General features: G+C 42.3%; 1 protein-coding gene across 1 annotated transcript in view; it reads left to right on the plus strand.

Annotated features, from left to right (window-relative positions):
- supt6h (SPT6 homolog, histone chaperone and transcription elongation factor) overlaps nt 1–16,135 on the plus strand; it is a 100,318-nt gene extending 84,183 nt beyond the window's left edge. The window contains exons 32-37 of the mRNA XM_072469548.1: nt 4,312–4,436; nt 9,808–9,920; nt 10,129–10,209; nt 11,257–11,411; nt 12,185–12,354; nt 13,136–16,135. Of these exons, the coding sequence (XP_072325649.1) occupies nt 4,312–4,436; nt 9,808–9,920; nt 10,129–10,209; nt 11,257–11,411; nt 12,185–12,354; nt 13,136–13,325 (834 nt within the window). The 3' untranslated portion in view covers nt 13,326–16,135. The remainder of the gene's footprint in view (nt 1–4,311; nt 4,437–9,807; nt 9,921–10,128; nt 10,210–11,256; nt 11,412–12,184; nt 12,355–13,135) is intronic.
- Nucleotides 16,136–16,397: the final 262 nt, after the last annotated feature.

The following is a 16,397-nucleotide window of genomic DNA, read 5'->3' on the forward strand; positions in this document are numbered from 1 at the left end:
TAGGGTGGTGGTGGTGGTGGGAGAGTGCAGATTCATGAAGAGACGCTTGATATGGACAGTCATCGGCCCCATTCTTGGTTACAGGAACCTGTCATATTTCTGGTAGTGGGGTAATTTTGACAAAATGGGCAGAATTCAGGATCCAAATTACTTTAAAATGTGCTTTCAACCTAAAGGTTGTTTTAAAGGCACTAACTCAAGACGGTGGGGCTGCAGGATCAAGTAAATCAACATGCTACAGGCAATGGAAGATAATTTGACATTCAAGCAAACATCACCCCCCTTCCCACCCCTGCCGTGCTGCCATTTGTTTCTCAATAGGGGTCATTGTCAAGCTAAACTGGTGGACTTTCCTCTGGAGGAGTAGGATTAGGTGGTTTTGACTAAATGGGAAACAAATGAACGGGGGACTGGAGGGAAAGAAATTTCCCCCAGCAGAATGCAAAGGAATCATTCTGTCCGGTTAGGTGATCTAATAATAATATTCGCTTATTGTCACAAGTAAACTTCAATGAAGCGTACAATGAAGTTACTGTGAAAAGCCCTTGTCGCCACATTCCGGCGCCTGTTTGGGGAGACCGGTGCGGGAATTGGACCCGCGTTGCTGCCAGCTGTCTAGCTACCAAATTGTGATAGCATTCCTGTCCTTTATTTCATATCATTACATGGATGTAAATTGGACCGCTTGGTATTATGTATGTAAATATCCCAGAGAACCATAGGCTGCTCTCCCCTTTGAGAGCTGGCTGGTGGTGATTTAACCTGAGGGTCACCACACTTCAGGCAAGGAACAGGGGTGAGAAGGTGGACCTTCATAAATGACCTTAGCTAATATGGGAATTGAGCCCATGCTGTTGGCGTCGCTCTGCATCTTGAACCGGCTGCCTGCCCGGCTAAATTAAGAATTTTGACGCTGTGAGGTTATGATTTGGAATACGTTGCTAGAAAGAGTGGTGGAAATAAATCTAATGTTGGCTTCAGAAAGGGAGTTGGATAAAAACTTGGAAGAATTTGAAAGCTATAGGTATATTTGGTAACTCTTTTCTAAGACTCTATGGCCTGTACCAACTCTTGTAATTTTATGATTCTATAATTACATAATTACCGTATCTGTCTAGTGGTAGAAGCCACACTGAGTACATGGAACCAACTGAGACACCACTTTGGACTGACGACAATGGCCCCCTTCTGCAAGTACCAAAGTTCCTCCCCCCCCCCCCCCCCCCCCCCCCAAGACAATGGCTGCCTCCTTTAAAAGGTGGAGACAGGACAAAGGGGTACTGATGGTGGGGGACTTATACATCGACGGCAGAGTAGCGACCCTGGGAGAACTCATGGATAAGCTCCAGCTCTCAAAGGGAACAAGCTACAATATGTACAAAAAAGGAACTTCCTCCCCCAGCGCCCAGAACACTCCCTACTGGACAGACTTCTGACCGCAGGCGATCTAGGGGGCAGTAACTGCACGGACATGTAGGGCGGCTACTAGAGGAGGTACGGTCACCACTGGGCGAGACACTGGAGAAGTGGTAGGAAAGGTTAGGCATAGAGATAGGGAGAGGACTCTGGATTGAAGCTCTGCATAGGGTGAACTCCACCTCGTGCGCAGGACAGCCAATGGATGGTGCACAGGGCGCACATAACCAGAACGCGAATGAGCGGGTTCTTCATTCGTTTGGGGGGGGGGGGGGGGGGGGGGGGGGGGAGAGGAATGTGGTGCTATGCCGCTAGTGGAGGTCTTTGGGGCTTCGGAACAGCCTGAGCTTTTTTTATATGGAGAGGGGCAGGTGCGCTAGCCATTTCCTCCCTTATCGCCTGCCAAAGACTCCTCGGCTGGCGATCAGCAGCGCTATTCAAGGCCGCAGGCTGGCTGCCCGACTTGGCAGAGTTCCTCAAGGGGCAGCATAGTGGGTAGCACTGTCGCTTCACAGCGCCAGGGTCCCAGGTTCAATTCCCGCTTGGGTCACTGTCTGTGCAGAGTCTGCACATTCTCCCCGTATCTGCATGGGTTTCCTCCGGGTTCTCCGGTTTCCTCCCTCCAGTCCCAAACGACATGCTGTTAGGTAATTTGGACATTCTGAATTCTCCTTCCGTGTACCCGAGCAGGTCCCGGAATGTGGCGACTAAGTGCTTTTCACAGTAACTTCATCACAGTGTTAATGTAAGCCTACTTGTGACGACAAAGATTATTATTATTAAAATTGGAGAAAATAAAATAGTCCATTTGGGGATCAGAGGAAGGCTTCCGCAGCACGTGGAGGATATTCGCCAGCCTGTTCCAAGACCTGTTCGTGACCAGCAACCAATAAGCAAGGGGGGGGGGGTGGAGGGAGGACCGAATTGGACAACGATGAGCGAGATGGGGGGTGGGGGGGAGGGGAACAGAAGGGTGGAGGTTGAAGATGCCACGGCAAGCACAGGGCCAGCAGGGCAGTGGAGCCAGAAGGGACAAAGTGTGAGTGCACACATGGGGGCGACCATATTAGCAAAGTTGAGGTGCACACGGCCGATGTTAAACACACCACCCCCTGGCATGCTCTAGTACCAGGGACCACAGGGACATAAGGAAGACAGTACGGTTGTGACAACCGACCTCCGGTGGCTCAAAAATAGGAGCCCCCACACCTGTACATAGGTTCATTTTCTTGAATGGATAAAGGATTGTCGTTCATTATTTCCTTTTAGATACCCATTTTATAGATTCCTATTTTTCTTTTTTTCCTCCATCTTTTTCTTTTTTTATTTTGTGTTATCCATAGCAAATGTTACTGTAAATAATTGTAAAACCAATAAAAATATTTTTTGAAAAATCATTGATAAATATGACAAAGGGCTGAGACCCTAGTGCAGATTCCTAGGGAACACCTATTGGTACTCGTGCTGATGAGAAAATATGTTTATGAAAATCTTACTCTGTACTAACTAACAATACTACATTTCCAGCTTTGGTATAAAGCTTTATTTAGTTCCAGTGGTGCAACATAATGCTGACCATCCTCCGCCATCAGTTATCATTTTGTTCTCCATTTTTATTCCAAAAGGTTTGTGGGTGCTTGTATCTTGAACTGTCATATCTTTCTTCGTGTGAGTGATTGTTGCAACTTTGATTCCCCCTCCTCATGCTCCTGTACAAATGGACAAGTTCTATTTGACTCACTGATATGACAAGTGTAACATAAAGTCACATTGTCCTTGATTAGTGCATTTGATGATCCATACCGTTCTAGTTATCCATTAAATCAGATCAGATAGTTATAGCTTTGAATCGAGATGTGATAGCCACAGGATTCTGGATGTAAACCGCTGATTAGCAGAATGATCAGCTGAACAATCCTAAATTGCATTTCGACAAGCAAATGCGCAAGGTAGTTTTCTGTTGGGCAGTCATCTGTTGTAGCTATAATTATGTTCACAAATCAAGCAAAATTTGAATGCAGTTTTTTTTGTGTAATGGAGCTTTGAAAAGATTGACCACCAATATGTTGCTGATGAAAATAAGAGGAGCCTGGAATTCAACTAAGGCAGTGGTTTAATCAAAGTTACCTGTTTACATGGATTTTAAACAACACTTCAAAAACATGGTGGCTAAGATAGGATGCTTGCCCTGTTAAATGCTTAGCAACAGAGTTACTTCTTCAAACAACAGGACCGAGCACCAATTTCAGTTTTTTAAGTCATTTGGGAATCCAGTGGGGGTTAATCTGCCAGCATTTAGAGTCACTGGAGGAGACACCGTCGACACACAATTTTAATTAGCCACCAAGGGAAGGTTTCTTCTATTATGGGGAAGGTCGGTTAGCTCAGTTGGCTAGATGGCTGCAGTTACCTTCTCAACTTTGTCCCTCGCCTGGGGTGTGATGATCCTCAGGTTAAAGCACCACTGTTCAGTGCTCTCTCAAAGGGGAGAGCAGCCTATGGTCCTCTGGGTTATTTAGTGTTCCACTGTACTAATTTAAGTGATGTCAATGGCTAGGAATTTTGCTTAAATTTGTCAATCATAATGAAGAAAACTAAACACTGTGTACGCAGTAGGTCAGTCAGTGTCTGCAGAAGCAAGTGTCAAGTTAATGTTTTCATTGCATAAACCTAACTTATTCTCCTAATGAACTTTTTTTATAAATTTAGAGTACTCAATTGTTTTTTCCCAATTAAGGGCCAATTTAGCCACCCGCCTAATGAATTTTAAGATGAATCTGTGCCCATAAAAAAAATTCCTTTAAACAGTCATTTTTGGCAGGTTACATCGTACCTTCATATTCTGTGTGATGAATCAAAAATATTAAATATGCCATTAATTATTTTTCTTCTTAGAAAATGGAAGAGCTTCTATCAAAATCCAAAAGAGAAAAGCCCTCTTTTATTCCCTATTATGTTTCAGCATCAAAGGAACTTCCGGGAAAGTTTTTGTTAGGCTACCAACCTCGAGCTAAACCAAGGTTAGTATCCCCAAAATGTTCTATATTTTCAAATATAAAAACTAATTTTCGTAGTCCGCCCATGTAATTATTGTATTCACAGACCTATCCGCTCCCTAGGCCTTGCAAAATATTTATTATGAATATAATTGTGATATTCGCGTGCTGCTTTGCAGAAAATGAGGGAAGCCAGTAGTATCTCACTAGTGGATTTGTAATGCAGATGGCGGTATATCTAGAAGTCTTGAGCTGAAAAAGCATTTGACTTTCCACTATGTCACATTGTTTGAATTTTGCTTAATGGTACTGACTCGTTAACTGTACCTAGCAGTATTCCTGCACTGTGATCACCACAGATGACTGTAAAGAGTCTGCCACAACTCGGGTGTTTTAATTTATGACATGTAAATGGTTCAATTTAGAAAGTATCCTATTTTTAGAAGATCTTAGTTTATTTCAATGGTGATGTACTACATCTTGATTAATAAGGGGATCAGGGGTTATGGGGAGAAGGCAGGAGAATGGGGATGAGAAAATATCAGCCATGATTGAATGGCAGAGCAGACTCGATGGGCCAAGTGGCCTAATTCTGCTCCTATGTCTTATGGTCTGATAGTAGAAACCAAAGATGTGAATTTGTTAGAATTTTGAGTATTTGGAATAGATTTAAAGCTACAGCCCGTCTGTTGAAGATGGGTATCTTTGTCTGATCGGTTTAGGATCCGAGGAATTTATTTGTAATTCTTTTTGTAAAGGTATAAAATCTATTGTATCGATATTTGTGGAGAAGAAATTTTATTGAAGGGACCCTGCAACAGTTACTTGTGGTATGTAGACGTTGCTGGCAAGGTCAGCATTTATTGTCCTTGAGAAGGTGGTGTCTTCTTGAGCCGCTGCAGTTCATGTGATGTAGGTACACCCGGAGTGCTGTTCGGAAAGGAGGTGCAGGATTTTGACCCAACAGCAGTGTAGGAACCGCAATATAGTTCCAAGCCAGGATGGTGTGGCTTGCTGGGGAATTTGCAGCTGGCAATTTCTCATGCGGCTCCCGTCCTTGACCTTCCAGGTGGTAGAGATTATGGGTCTGGAAGGTACTGTTGAAGGAAGCTTGGAAAGTTGCTGTAGTGCATCATGTAGTTTGTACACATATCTACCACAGTGCAACGGTGGTGTGAGTGAATACTTAGTGGTGGATTGGGGGCCAATCATGCTGGCTGCTTTGTCCAGGATAATGTTGTGCTTCTCAAGTGTTGTTGGCAATGCATTCATCCAGGCAAATGGAGAATATTCAACCACACTCCTGACTTGTGGCTTATAGATGGTGCGCAAGTTTCGAGGAGTTGGGCGGTGAGTTACTCTAAATCTTCCAGCCTCTGACCTGCTCTTGTAGCCATAGTATTTATATGGCTGGTCTGGTTCAGTCTCCAGTCAATGGTAACTCCCAGGATGTTGATACTGAGGGATTAGGCGATAGTAATGCCATTGAATGTCATGGGATGGTGGTTAGATTCTGCCTTGTTGAAGATGGCCATTGCCCAGCACTTGTCTGGCACAAATGTTACTTGCCACTTATCAGCCCAAGTCTGAATGTTGTCCAGGTCTTTCAGAAGCAGTCCATGGCCAAATGCAGCATCAAAGGAGTTGTGAATGGTATTGCTAACTTTTGGTTGGTTCAATTGGCTGTTTTATAACCTTTGCTCTAGAGTCGCCAGGTATCTTTATGATACCGCCACGAGGTTCAAGTTCAAGTAATGATCAATAACTCAACACACCAATTAGTAAGATTCAAATCAATACACATTTATTATACACAGTAAATCACTACTCATGCATAAACTCTACTTTCTAGGTTATTTCTATAACTAACAGGCCTATACTTAGCTTCGGACTGGCCCACCAGGTCAGGGGAACAAATGGCCTTTCGTTTGGGTTCTGAGTCTGCAGGATTCAAAAGCTGGTATGGACTGGTAGCTTAGGAGCGCCTATCTCGTAGCGAGCGTTGACTTGAGACTTACTTGCTTGGAGGCCGCTGGACAGTTCACTCTCGGGTTGCTTCGCTTTGCTGAGTGACCCTGTCAAGAAGGACGATTTGAACTTGGGGGCTTTACTTTATAGTCCCCAGGGGCTTCCCGCCCTTCGGGGTGGACCCCGTACCTGGTTCCAAGTGATTGGACTTTGTTCCAATCGCTTGGTTTGATTTCTCCAATACTGGAGCTGTTTCCTGATCGTTGGGCGGTCTTTAAGTGTCCGTTAACCTCTTTTGTGTTGGCTCCTGCTGGCGCCGAGGAGTCTGGCTTGGCTTTGTTTACCTTAAATGTTTCGATTGTTCCCGGGGATCGCTCATTACTATAGATGGCTGCTACGTTACTATGCAGATGGCTGCTTGTATCGATGCTGTCTGGGTTTTTGCAGAGTCTAATACACAGTAACTTGCGCCTGCTAGTTTTTGCCTGTGTTGGCTGAATTTCCCTTCAGCCTTTGCTGTTCTCCATTTTAAGTCGGGAAGTGGCCAAGTCAGGTGGCTACAATGGTGCTGAACATTGTGCATTCATCTGCAAACATCCCCAAAGAACAAAGAGAACAAAGAAAAATTACAGCACAGGAACAGGCCCTTCGGCCCTCCAAGCCTGCGCCGATCCAGATCCTCTATCTAAAACTGTCACCTATTTTCTAAGGATCTGTATCCCTCTGCTCCCTGCCCATTCATGTATCTGTCTAGATACATCTTGAACGATGCTATCGTGCCCGCCTCTACCACCTCTGCCGGCAATGCGTTCCAGGCACCCACCATCCTCTGCGTAAAGAACTTTCCACGCATATCTCCCTTAAACTTTTCCCCTCTCACCTTGAACCCGTGACCCCTAGTAATTGAGTCCCCCACTCTGGGGAAAAAGCTGCTTGCTATCCACCCAGTCTATACCTCTCATGATTTTGCAGACCTGAATGAGGTCCCCCCTCAACCTCCGTCTTTCTAATGAAAATAATCCTAATTTACTCGACCTCTCTTCATAGCTAACGCCCTCCATACCAAGCAACATCCTGCTGAACCTCCTCCGCACCTTCACCAAAGCATCCACATCCTTTTGGTAATGTGGCAACCAGAACTGTACACAGTATTTCAAATGTGGCCAAACCAAAGTCTTACACAACTGTAACATGACCTGCCAACTCTTGTACTCAATACCCCTTCCAATGAAGGAAAGCATGCCGTTTGCCTTCTTGACCACTCTATCGACCTGAGCAGCCACCTTCAGGGTACAATGGACCTGAACACCCAGATCTCTCTGTATATCAGGTCTGACCACTTCTGACCTTATGTTGAACAGATGGTCATTGATGAAGGCGATGAAGATGGTTGGGCTGGGACACTACACTGAGGAATTTCTGCATTGATATCCTTGGACTGAGATGGTTGACCCCCAACAACCAAACCATTTTCCTTTGTGCTTGGTGTAACTCCAATCAGTGGAGACTTTTCCCCCTTATTCCCATTGACTCCAGTTTTGCTCGGGATCCGTGATGCCATACTCAGTCAGATGCTGCCTTGATGTCAAAGGCACCTCCCCTCTGGCATTCAGCACTTATGTCCAAGTTTGAAGCAAAGCTGCCAGGAGGTCAGGAGCTGAGTAGCCTGGCAGAACCAAAACTGTCAGTGAGCAGATTATTGTTGAGTAAGTTCCACTTGATGGCACTATTGGTGATGCCTTCCAGCACTTTGATGATCAAGAGTAGACTGATGGGGCAGTTATTGGCCAGGTTGGCTTTGTCCTGTTTTTGTTGACAGGATGTACCTGGGCAATTTTCCACATTGCCAAATAAATGCTAATTTTGTAGCTGTACTTGAACAGCTTAGCAAGGTATGTGGCAAGTTCTGGAGCACAGGTCTTGAGTGCTTTTGTCAGGGCCCATAGCCATTGCAGCATCCATTGCATTCAGCCATTTCTGAAGACTGGCATCTGTGATGCTGGAGGTCTCCTGAGTAGACTGAGATGGATCGTTCATTCGGCACTTCTGGCTGCAGGTGGTTGAAAATGTCTTTTGCACAGATGTGCTGGCGTCCCCCATTATTGCCTCCAGCTAATGGTTTAATTGTCCATCACCATTCACAACTGGATGCGCAGAATTGCGAACTTGGATCTGATCCGTTGGTTGTGGGATTGCATGCAGCTTCCACTGTTTGCCATACTTCACCAGGTTGACAATTCATTTTTAGATATGCCAGATGCTGCTCCTGGCATGCTGCCCTGTAGAACCCAGGTTCATTCCCCAGCTTGATTGTAATGGGTAGAGTGGGAGATTTGCCAGGACAGCAGGTTACAGATTGTGGTTTGGAAACCATCCTGCTGCTGCAAATGGCCCAGTTTTGAGATGCTAGATCTGTTTGAAATCTATCTATTTAGCAGTGGTTGTGCCACAATACAATGGAGAGGTCTCCTCCGTGTGAAGACAGGACTTGTCTTGACAAAGACTGTGCAGTGTTCTCTCCTACCAATATTGCCATGGACGGTGCATCTGTGACAGGTAGATTGGTGAGGATAAGGTCAAGGAGATTCTTCCTTGTTGGCTCCCTTACCAGCTGCCGGTCTATCAGTTATGTCCTTTAGGACTTTTAAAAAATTCTTTCATGGGGTATGGGCGTTACTTGCTGGGCCAGCATTTCTTGCCTTCCCTCTGCCAGCTCAACCTGTGGTGGTGCTACTGAACCACTCTTGTTGATGGATGTTGAAGTCCCCCACCTAGAGTACATTCTGTGCCATTGCCACCCTCAATACTTCTTCCAAGTGGTGCTCAACATGCAGGTAATCATCAGGAGTTTTCCTTGCCCATGTTTGACCAAACCATAGAATCCCTACAGTGCAGAAGGAGGCCATGTGGCCCATCAAGTCTGCACCGACCCTCTGAAAGAGCATGCCTCCTCGACCCACTCCCCCACTCTATCCCCGTAACCCCACCTAACCTGCAACTCTTTATTACTGTGGGAGAAAACCCACGTAGACACAGGAAGAAAGTAGAAACTCCATATAGACACTCAACCAAAGCCAAAATTGAACCTGGGTCTCTGCCACTGAGAGGCGGCAGTGCTAACTACTGCCTTGGTGCCGCCTCATGAAGCCATGAGACTTCATGAGTCCAGAATCGATGTTGAGGACTCCCAAGCACAACCCTCCCAACTGGATACCACTGTGCCACCACCTCAGGGGATGAGTCCTCCTGGTGAGACAGGGCATCCCCAGAGATGGTGGTGCTGGTGTCTGGGACATTGTAAGGTATGAAATGATAGTGCGTTTAAAACCAGGAAACTGATATTGCAATTCTAAAAAAAATTAGTTTACCAAAATATTTTAATTACTTTGCTTTCTGTCTACACTCTAAACACCATGTTATTTTATAGGGTGGAGTTTGTTACAGTGACACCAGAAGGATACCGCTACAGGGGGCACGTTTTTCCAACTGTGAATGGACTATTTAGATGGTTTAAAGATCATTTCCAGGATCCTGTGCCAGGTAAGACCACAGGTGCCAACAAAGGAAACTGAAAACAGCGGCTGCATGTTTTATAACAGGCTGAAATTAAGTGGTAACAAAAGTGCTGACGTGGTTGACTTTTAATATCCTGAATCTATTCTCTTAAAAAAGCTTTGACATATATGATATTTTAAATTGTGATAATATACACTGTGAAAAGTGAAATAAGTGTAATCACTGTTTACAGGTATTACACCTTCAAGCACAAGCAGATCCAGCAGAACACCTGCCTCTATGGATGCAACACCAGCTAATATTAATTTGGCAGGTATGTGTGCACAATTGCTTGCTTTTCTTTTTACCACTATCAGACACTTTATATTCCTCATTGTATAATACTATACCCCTGCAGTTTTATCACTGCTAAACAATGCTGGATGACAAGGAAATTTGTAATTTTCAGCTACTAAAACAGATAGTTACAGTGAGAATTTTATTTGTGCAACTTTTTCATTTCGAAGTATGACTTTGGTGCCCTCAGCTCACTACCTCCCTTAACATCATTGCTGTTAATATCATTCAAGCCCCGTGTATTTCCTATTTAGCCAGAAGGAACATAACAAAGATGAATCTTTGTTTAGTGTCTTGATGCTTTATCTAATGTGGTTTTAATAAACCAGTGAAGGAGATTGGGTCAGATATCACTTCTTGTCCTACGAGTTTCCCATATTCTGTGGTGAGGATCTGTGACTCACAAGATCATCTTGCTAATTCTATTTAATATTTAGCTGATAAAGTCATTTCCTGGTGGGCAGCAGAATGAATTGGGTATGGTTTGATTTTGTAGGCGTTCTAGCCCTGGGCCTCAACCCCCCCCAAAAAAAAGTTAGGCATTGGGGTAATAACACTGATAAGCCTGGATTTTTGTGGTGTGGTTTGATTTGTTTTGACATGTATACCTGAAAAAAAAGTGGTTCCATTTTGTGGTATTTATTCAGGTTGTCATAATGTATGTTAGTTGCATTTCCAGTAACTGATATTAAGAGCCATACGCTCACACACTGAATCTATCTGGCTGGTTTAGCACACTGGGCTAAATAGCTGGCTTGTAATGCAGAACAAAGGCAGCAGCCGGGTTCAATTCCCATACCAGTCTCCCCGAACAGGCGCCGGAATGTGGCGACTGGGACTTTTCACAGTAACTTCATTGAAGCCTTCATTATTATCTTCAACCTGGTAAGTTTTTCAGCGTAGTTAAAATAGAACTTGTTACTTTTATGCTTCAGGTGTGCGAATGAAATGGGATTTTCTCTAAATCAGTATATAACTGTTATCCAGAGCAATTAACAAAGCAATAATTTTCTTTCTGTGCTAGATCTTACACGGGCAGTTAATGCGCTCCCACAGAACATGACGACACAAATGTTCAATGCCATAGCAGCTGTTACCGGACAGGGTCAGAATCCAAATGCTACGCCAGCACAGTGGGGATCCAGTCAATATGGCTATGGAGGAAACAGTGCCTATCATGTATGTTGCTGCTTTTAAGATTTCTAATTTCAACTTTTTAAACACTATCATGTTGGTGCTGATTTTTAAAAATTTTTTGTCCTGAATGTTACACCCATGTCCCACAGTTTAACTACTTTCTAGACATTACCCAAAACACCCACCACACAAAATGGAAGCCTTCCTCTTCACGTTTGATGTATTTGAAATACCTTCAGAATAATTATCAGCCAAGCTCTGAACTATGCACTGACAGTGAAATAAACCTGTATCATTGCTTCCAGAGAATGATAATTGATGTTAAAAATATTGTCCTGTTGCCTCAATTTCTACCAGATACTATGCATGCATATACAAAGTGCTTGGCACTTTGGAGACCTTGCACAATCTGAGCTGGTCCATAATGTAGAGAAATATCTGCAGTCCACTGAAGGTACAGGTCTACTCAAGTGAATCCCCATTGTTCTGCTCTCACGCCATAGCTTGTGCAGATGCTCACTGGATTGTTCTTATTTTATTATAATGCAATATTTTATCAATCCAAAATACAAATGACATTAAAATCTTCAGTTATTGTGTTTTCTGCAATTTAATTTTTCACCATCTCTTTAAGGGGCATAGATATCCAGGGGTGTACATGCTTGTATATTTTACTCTAGTTGTACTGAGCTTTGGAGCAACATGTAAGTTACCTTGGTTAAAATATTAACAAGAATGGTGTAATCACAATTATTTTCTAATTGGCTATTGTCTGCCTTTTAATTGAACCTGATTATGCGTTTATCCTGTTCCAGGTTTTTGCCACTCCTGCACAGCAGCCATTAACAACACCGTTGTTGACTCCAAGCTACTCATACACAACACCAAGTCAGCAACCAATGACCACACCTCAGTACCATGGTAATGCTACACCTCAAACTACTGTTGTACCACCAGCTACAACCCGACAAAGGTCACAGCCAAAGTGAGTACTTTTGGAGAGTTTATTGGCACTAGTTTAAAGGGTACAGTAATTAGTGCAGATTGGAGTAGGACGTTGCTTGGGGTCATGGAACAGTTACGCAAGTGGGAAATGTGGGGCAGCACGGTGGCGCAGTGGTTAGCGCCTCACGGCGCCGAGGACCGGGTGGGTGACTGTCCGTGTGGAGTTTGCACATTCTCCCCATGTCTGCAGGGGTCTCACCCCCACAAACCAAAAGATGTACATGGTAAGTGGATGGGCGATGCTAAATTGCCCCTTAACTGGAAAAAATTGGGTACTCTAAATTTTTTTTTTTTAAAGTAAGTGGGGAAAGCTGTGGCATTAAATTCAATGTGGGCAGATGTGAGGCCATTCTTTTAGATCCAGGAATGGTAAATTCGAGCATGTTGTAAGTGTTTACTCCCACTGACATGCCAAACCATATGCTCCGAATGCTAAGATAAAAATGTGCCCATGGTCTGTACTATTTACCTTTCAAAGATTGGGATTGTCTTGCACATCAAAATGGGAAGTTAAACATTTTAATCAGTCATGAAACAACCTTAAAATAGCAATTAATTATCAATTACGAAGCTCAGACAGAGAATGGATACAGGTTTACATCTGCCACCCACATGCAGCCATGTCCCAATCTCAGGCATTCAGTTCATGCTCGTGATTGAAATATGTGTTGGATTTATGCATGGTTTACAGCTTAAGCAAAATTTCACACTGCTACAGCATGGATTCAAGAAGATTAACACTTTCTCATCCTTTGCCTTAGGACTTCAACTGCTCATACTGCAGTTGACTGGGGTAAAATAGCAGAACAGTGGCTGCAGGAAAAAGAACAGGAAAGACGAAAACAGAAAGCAAAGATGACTCCTCGGCCATCACCAAGTCCCATGATTGAAGGGACCCCGATGTCCATCGCTGGTGACGCCACCCCATTGCTAGATGAAATGGATCGGTAGAGGAGGACAAAATGAACAGCATTTGAACTTTAATCCCATTTTAGCTGGGTCTGCTATTTTCAGTGTTTCCCTACACCAAACAGCTATTAGCTAGGGATTTTTTTTTCTAGGCTATGTATTGGCTATTTTCGGAATGTCTGTGACACTCAGTATTGCCCATACAACAGGAAGTGTGATGCTTACAGAAACCCAAGGGAAATCACTGGAACTCTGGAATGGAATAGGCCGATGGGCTTGTGTACTATGACAAATGGCTGAACCAGTGAGTGCATATCCCACCCCTACTGGGATTTGCACATGTGCAAAGAAATGCCAGTTTACAGACCACCTAATTTTAATTTCTACAGAGCTCGAATTTCAGAACATTTGTAACCGTTAAGTAATGGATAACTGTAAAGCATACTGGTTATCACCTGCTTGACAAATGCAAATGCTTCATATACTATAATGGTGTACATAAGTGGGTATATGCAAAATTGTTTTTTTATGCTTGTGGTGATCACCAGCATGTTCTGGTGGGAAAAGATAATTTAAATTGTACTTGATTTAATAAGATCCTTTTCCCTTTAAATAAAAAGAGCATTTAGTTTTCATGACACTTTCTCACATTCTGGTTATTTTTTAACTTATCAAATCAGAACAATATATTTCAGTGACCTAATAAGCACTTGAAAAATGAAATGGTTCAACCACAAATAGCTTAACTTCTGCACCTGTATTTCAAAGCCATATAGTATGTAAAGGGAATTGCATAATCCCAGATCGAGTTTAATCAACTTACAAAATCTGAATTCCGATGGTGTGTTAATAAATGTATGTTTGTATGTATATACACATACATATAATAGTGGGTTTATTCCATGTTCAGTTTTCCTTTGCAGCACCAAATGATCTGACAGATGGAAGCTAGGCTCTGACAATTGTACCGAGTCACCTGATCTCGAGCGCCATTGTGCAATGTAATTTGATCTGCAGCAGTTGTAGTAATATATACATGGTACACTGTTTCCCTACAGCAGGTACTGAAATGAAATATGCTGCTGTGATCCAAATCACTTGGTACGATAGTACTTCAGCTCAACTCAACTCACCCAGCCAACAGTCTATCCTGTGGCTTTTACTACAAGCAGAAAACCACCCCACACATTCCATTTGTAAGGAATGATGTAGTGAATGGAATAAATGTACCATTTTTAGATCTGTTAAGTCACCTGAATGCCTTCATATTATTCCTTTGAAAGATTCTAACTTATGTGCTCTATATTTTTCATTGTTCAGGCAAAATGGCACCCAACCTACATTAAATTACTCCCTTGTATCGCATTTGTCAATAATGTGTTTTAAAGCCCTTTCAGAAACATGGCTCAGAAATAATCGAAGGCCTTGATGAAATATATCCTTGGGTATTATCCAAGATATTTAACCAAAGGGAGCTTGTAGCCAGTCTGTATTAAATATTTATTTTGTTTATGGAAAAATGTTAGTGGGAATATTATCATCCTCCTTTACCTGTAGTATTTCATTCCTGAAATTGGATGCCTTCTCTGAAACAAGGCCATACCTGGATGAAAAGTGCTTGAACCCAAGGCAATAAGGTTTAAATGTAGGTTAATGCAATTTTAGAGCTAGTACATTGTCCAAATTCTTGTTTTCAACTTGGCTTTTTTATAATAAAGCAAGTAGGGAAGTTACTTTCATAGCGAGAGGGTGATGTTTTCCGTTGAAAAGTGGGAAGTTGGTAATGATTTATGCATGAGACATATTTAGGGTATACTTGTGCTACTTTAATAAGCATTTGGCCTAATGTGATGTCTTGTTTACCAAATTAATCATTATAATTCACAATATTACAAGCACTGAAATTAATGGATTGCAAAGGCTTATGAAACCAAGGACTTGCCTTAATGACATTGAAATGTTGGACATCAATAGTTTGACAAGGGAGTGATTTCGATCAAGTAGGAAGAACATATTAAAATAAAAGCAAAATACTGCGGATGCTGGAAATCTGAAATAAAAGCAAAGGGTGGAAATACTCAGATCTGGCAGCATCTATAGGGAGAGAGAGAAACAGTTAATGTTTTGAGTCGGATATGACTTCAGAACAGGAAGCATACATGTCTATCCAAAATGAGTGATCCATGAGAGCTTCATTTTGTATTTAATTATTTTGCATTATGGAATAATTTGACACAATCTTGAATTATGTCACCCTGAGGAGAGTTGACATTTTCAATACATTCTTCACCTAGTTAACTAAAAAGCTTTTGTAAAAGTACTGTGAATTCAAATCTTATTATACGTGCATTTTGCAACTGCAACAAGCAAGCAGGTACAAACTTAGCCATATGCAATTTTAGTAAATCCGCTATGGCACAGCTATCTGACCTGCAAAAGCATCTGAATTTGCAGAGTTGTAATTAGGTTAAATGTGAGCAAGCTTGGGCTGTGCACTGAAGGCGGTTTTATGCACACTGGGACTGTATTATGCTTTGAAATATAATGTAATTCTGTTCCATTTTACACTGAAGAAAAATATGTTTAAACCTACATAATTGATAATATCTTAAATCTACTTATTCGTTATTTTATTTGTGAGAATGGCTTTTCCCACTGATTACCCATGATGGGAAATATATGGAAAACAATGGGATTCTCTTTACATTCTATTATTTCAATAATTTAAAGTTTTATGGTTTAATAAATGAGCGTTAAGTTGTATTTGCATCTCAAGGAAATTTAAACCATATCATGCTTTCCATTCTTGATGTCTGTTGTATCTTTCCATGAATAAAGCAAATACACCAAGACATTCATGTTTCAATATTTTAATGACTGAAATCCCATAAAAGTTCAACGGTTGCCTGTGACATCTCGGTTCGCAAAACTTCAAGATTAAATATTTTGCCAGCGTAAGTTAATCAGCATATAATGTCCTACTCCAAAGGTAGGTTCCAGGTTTTTCCAAGTACAAAACTGTATTCAATTAAACTTTTGTTCGAAATGTCACTTGAGGGAATCTGTTTTACTCTCCAAATCAAAACTTTTATTCCCAAAGGAAATTTAATACTT

Source organism: Scyliorhinus torazame, chromosome 12 (genome assembly GCF_047496885.1).
Source record: "Scyliorhinus torazame isolate Kashiwa2021f chromosome 12, sScyTor2.1, whole genome shotgun sequence".
In the NCBI taxonomy this organism is placed as follows: domain Eukaryota; kingdom Metazoa; phylum Chordata; class Chondrichthyes; order Carcharhiniformes; family Scyliorhinidae; genus Scyliorhinus; species Scyliorhinus torazame.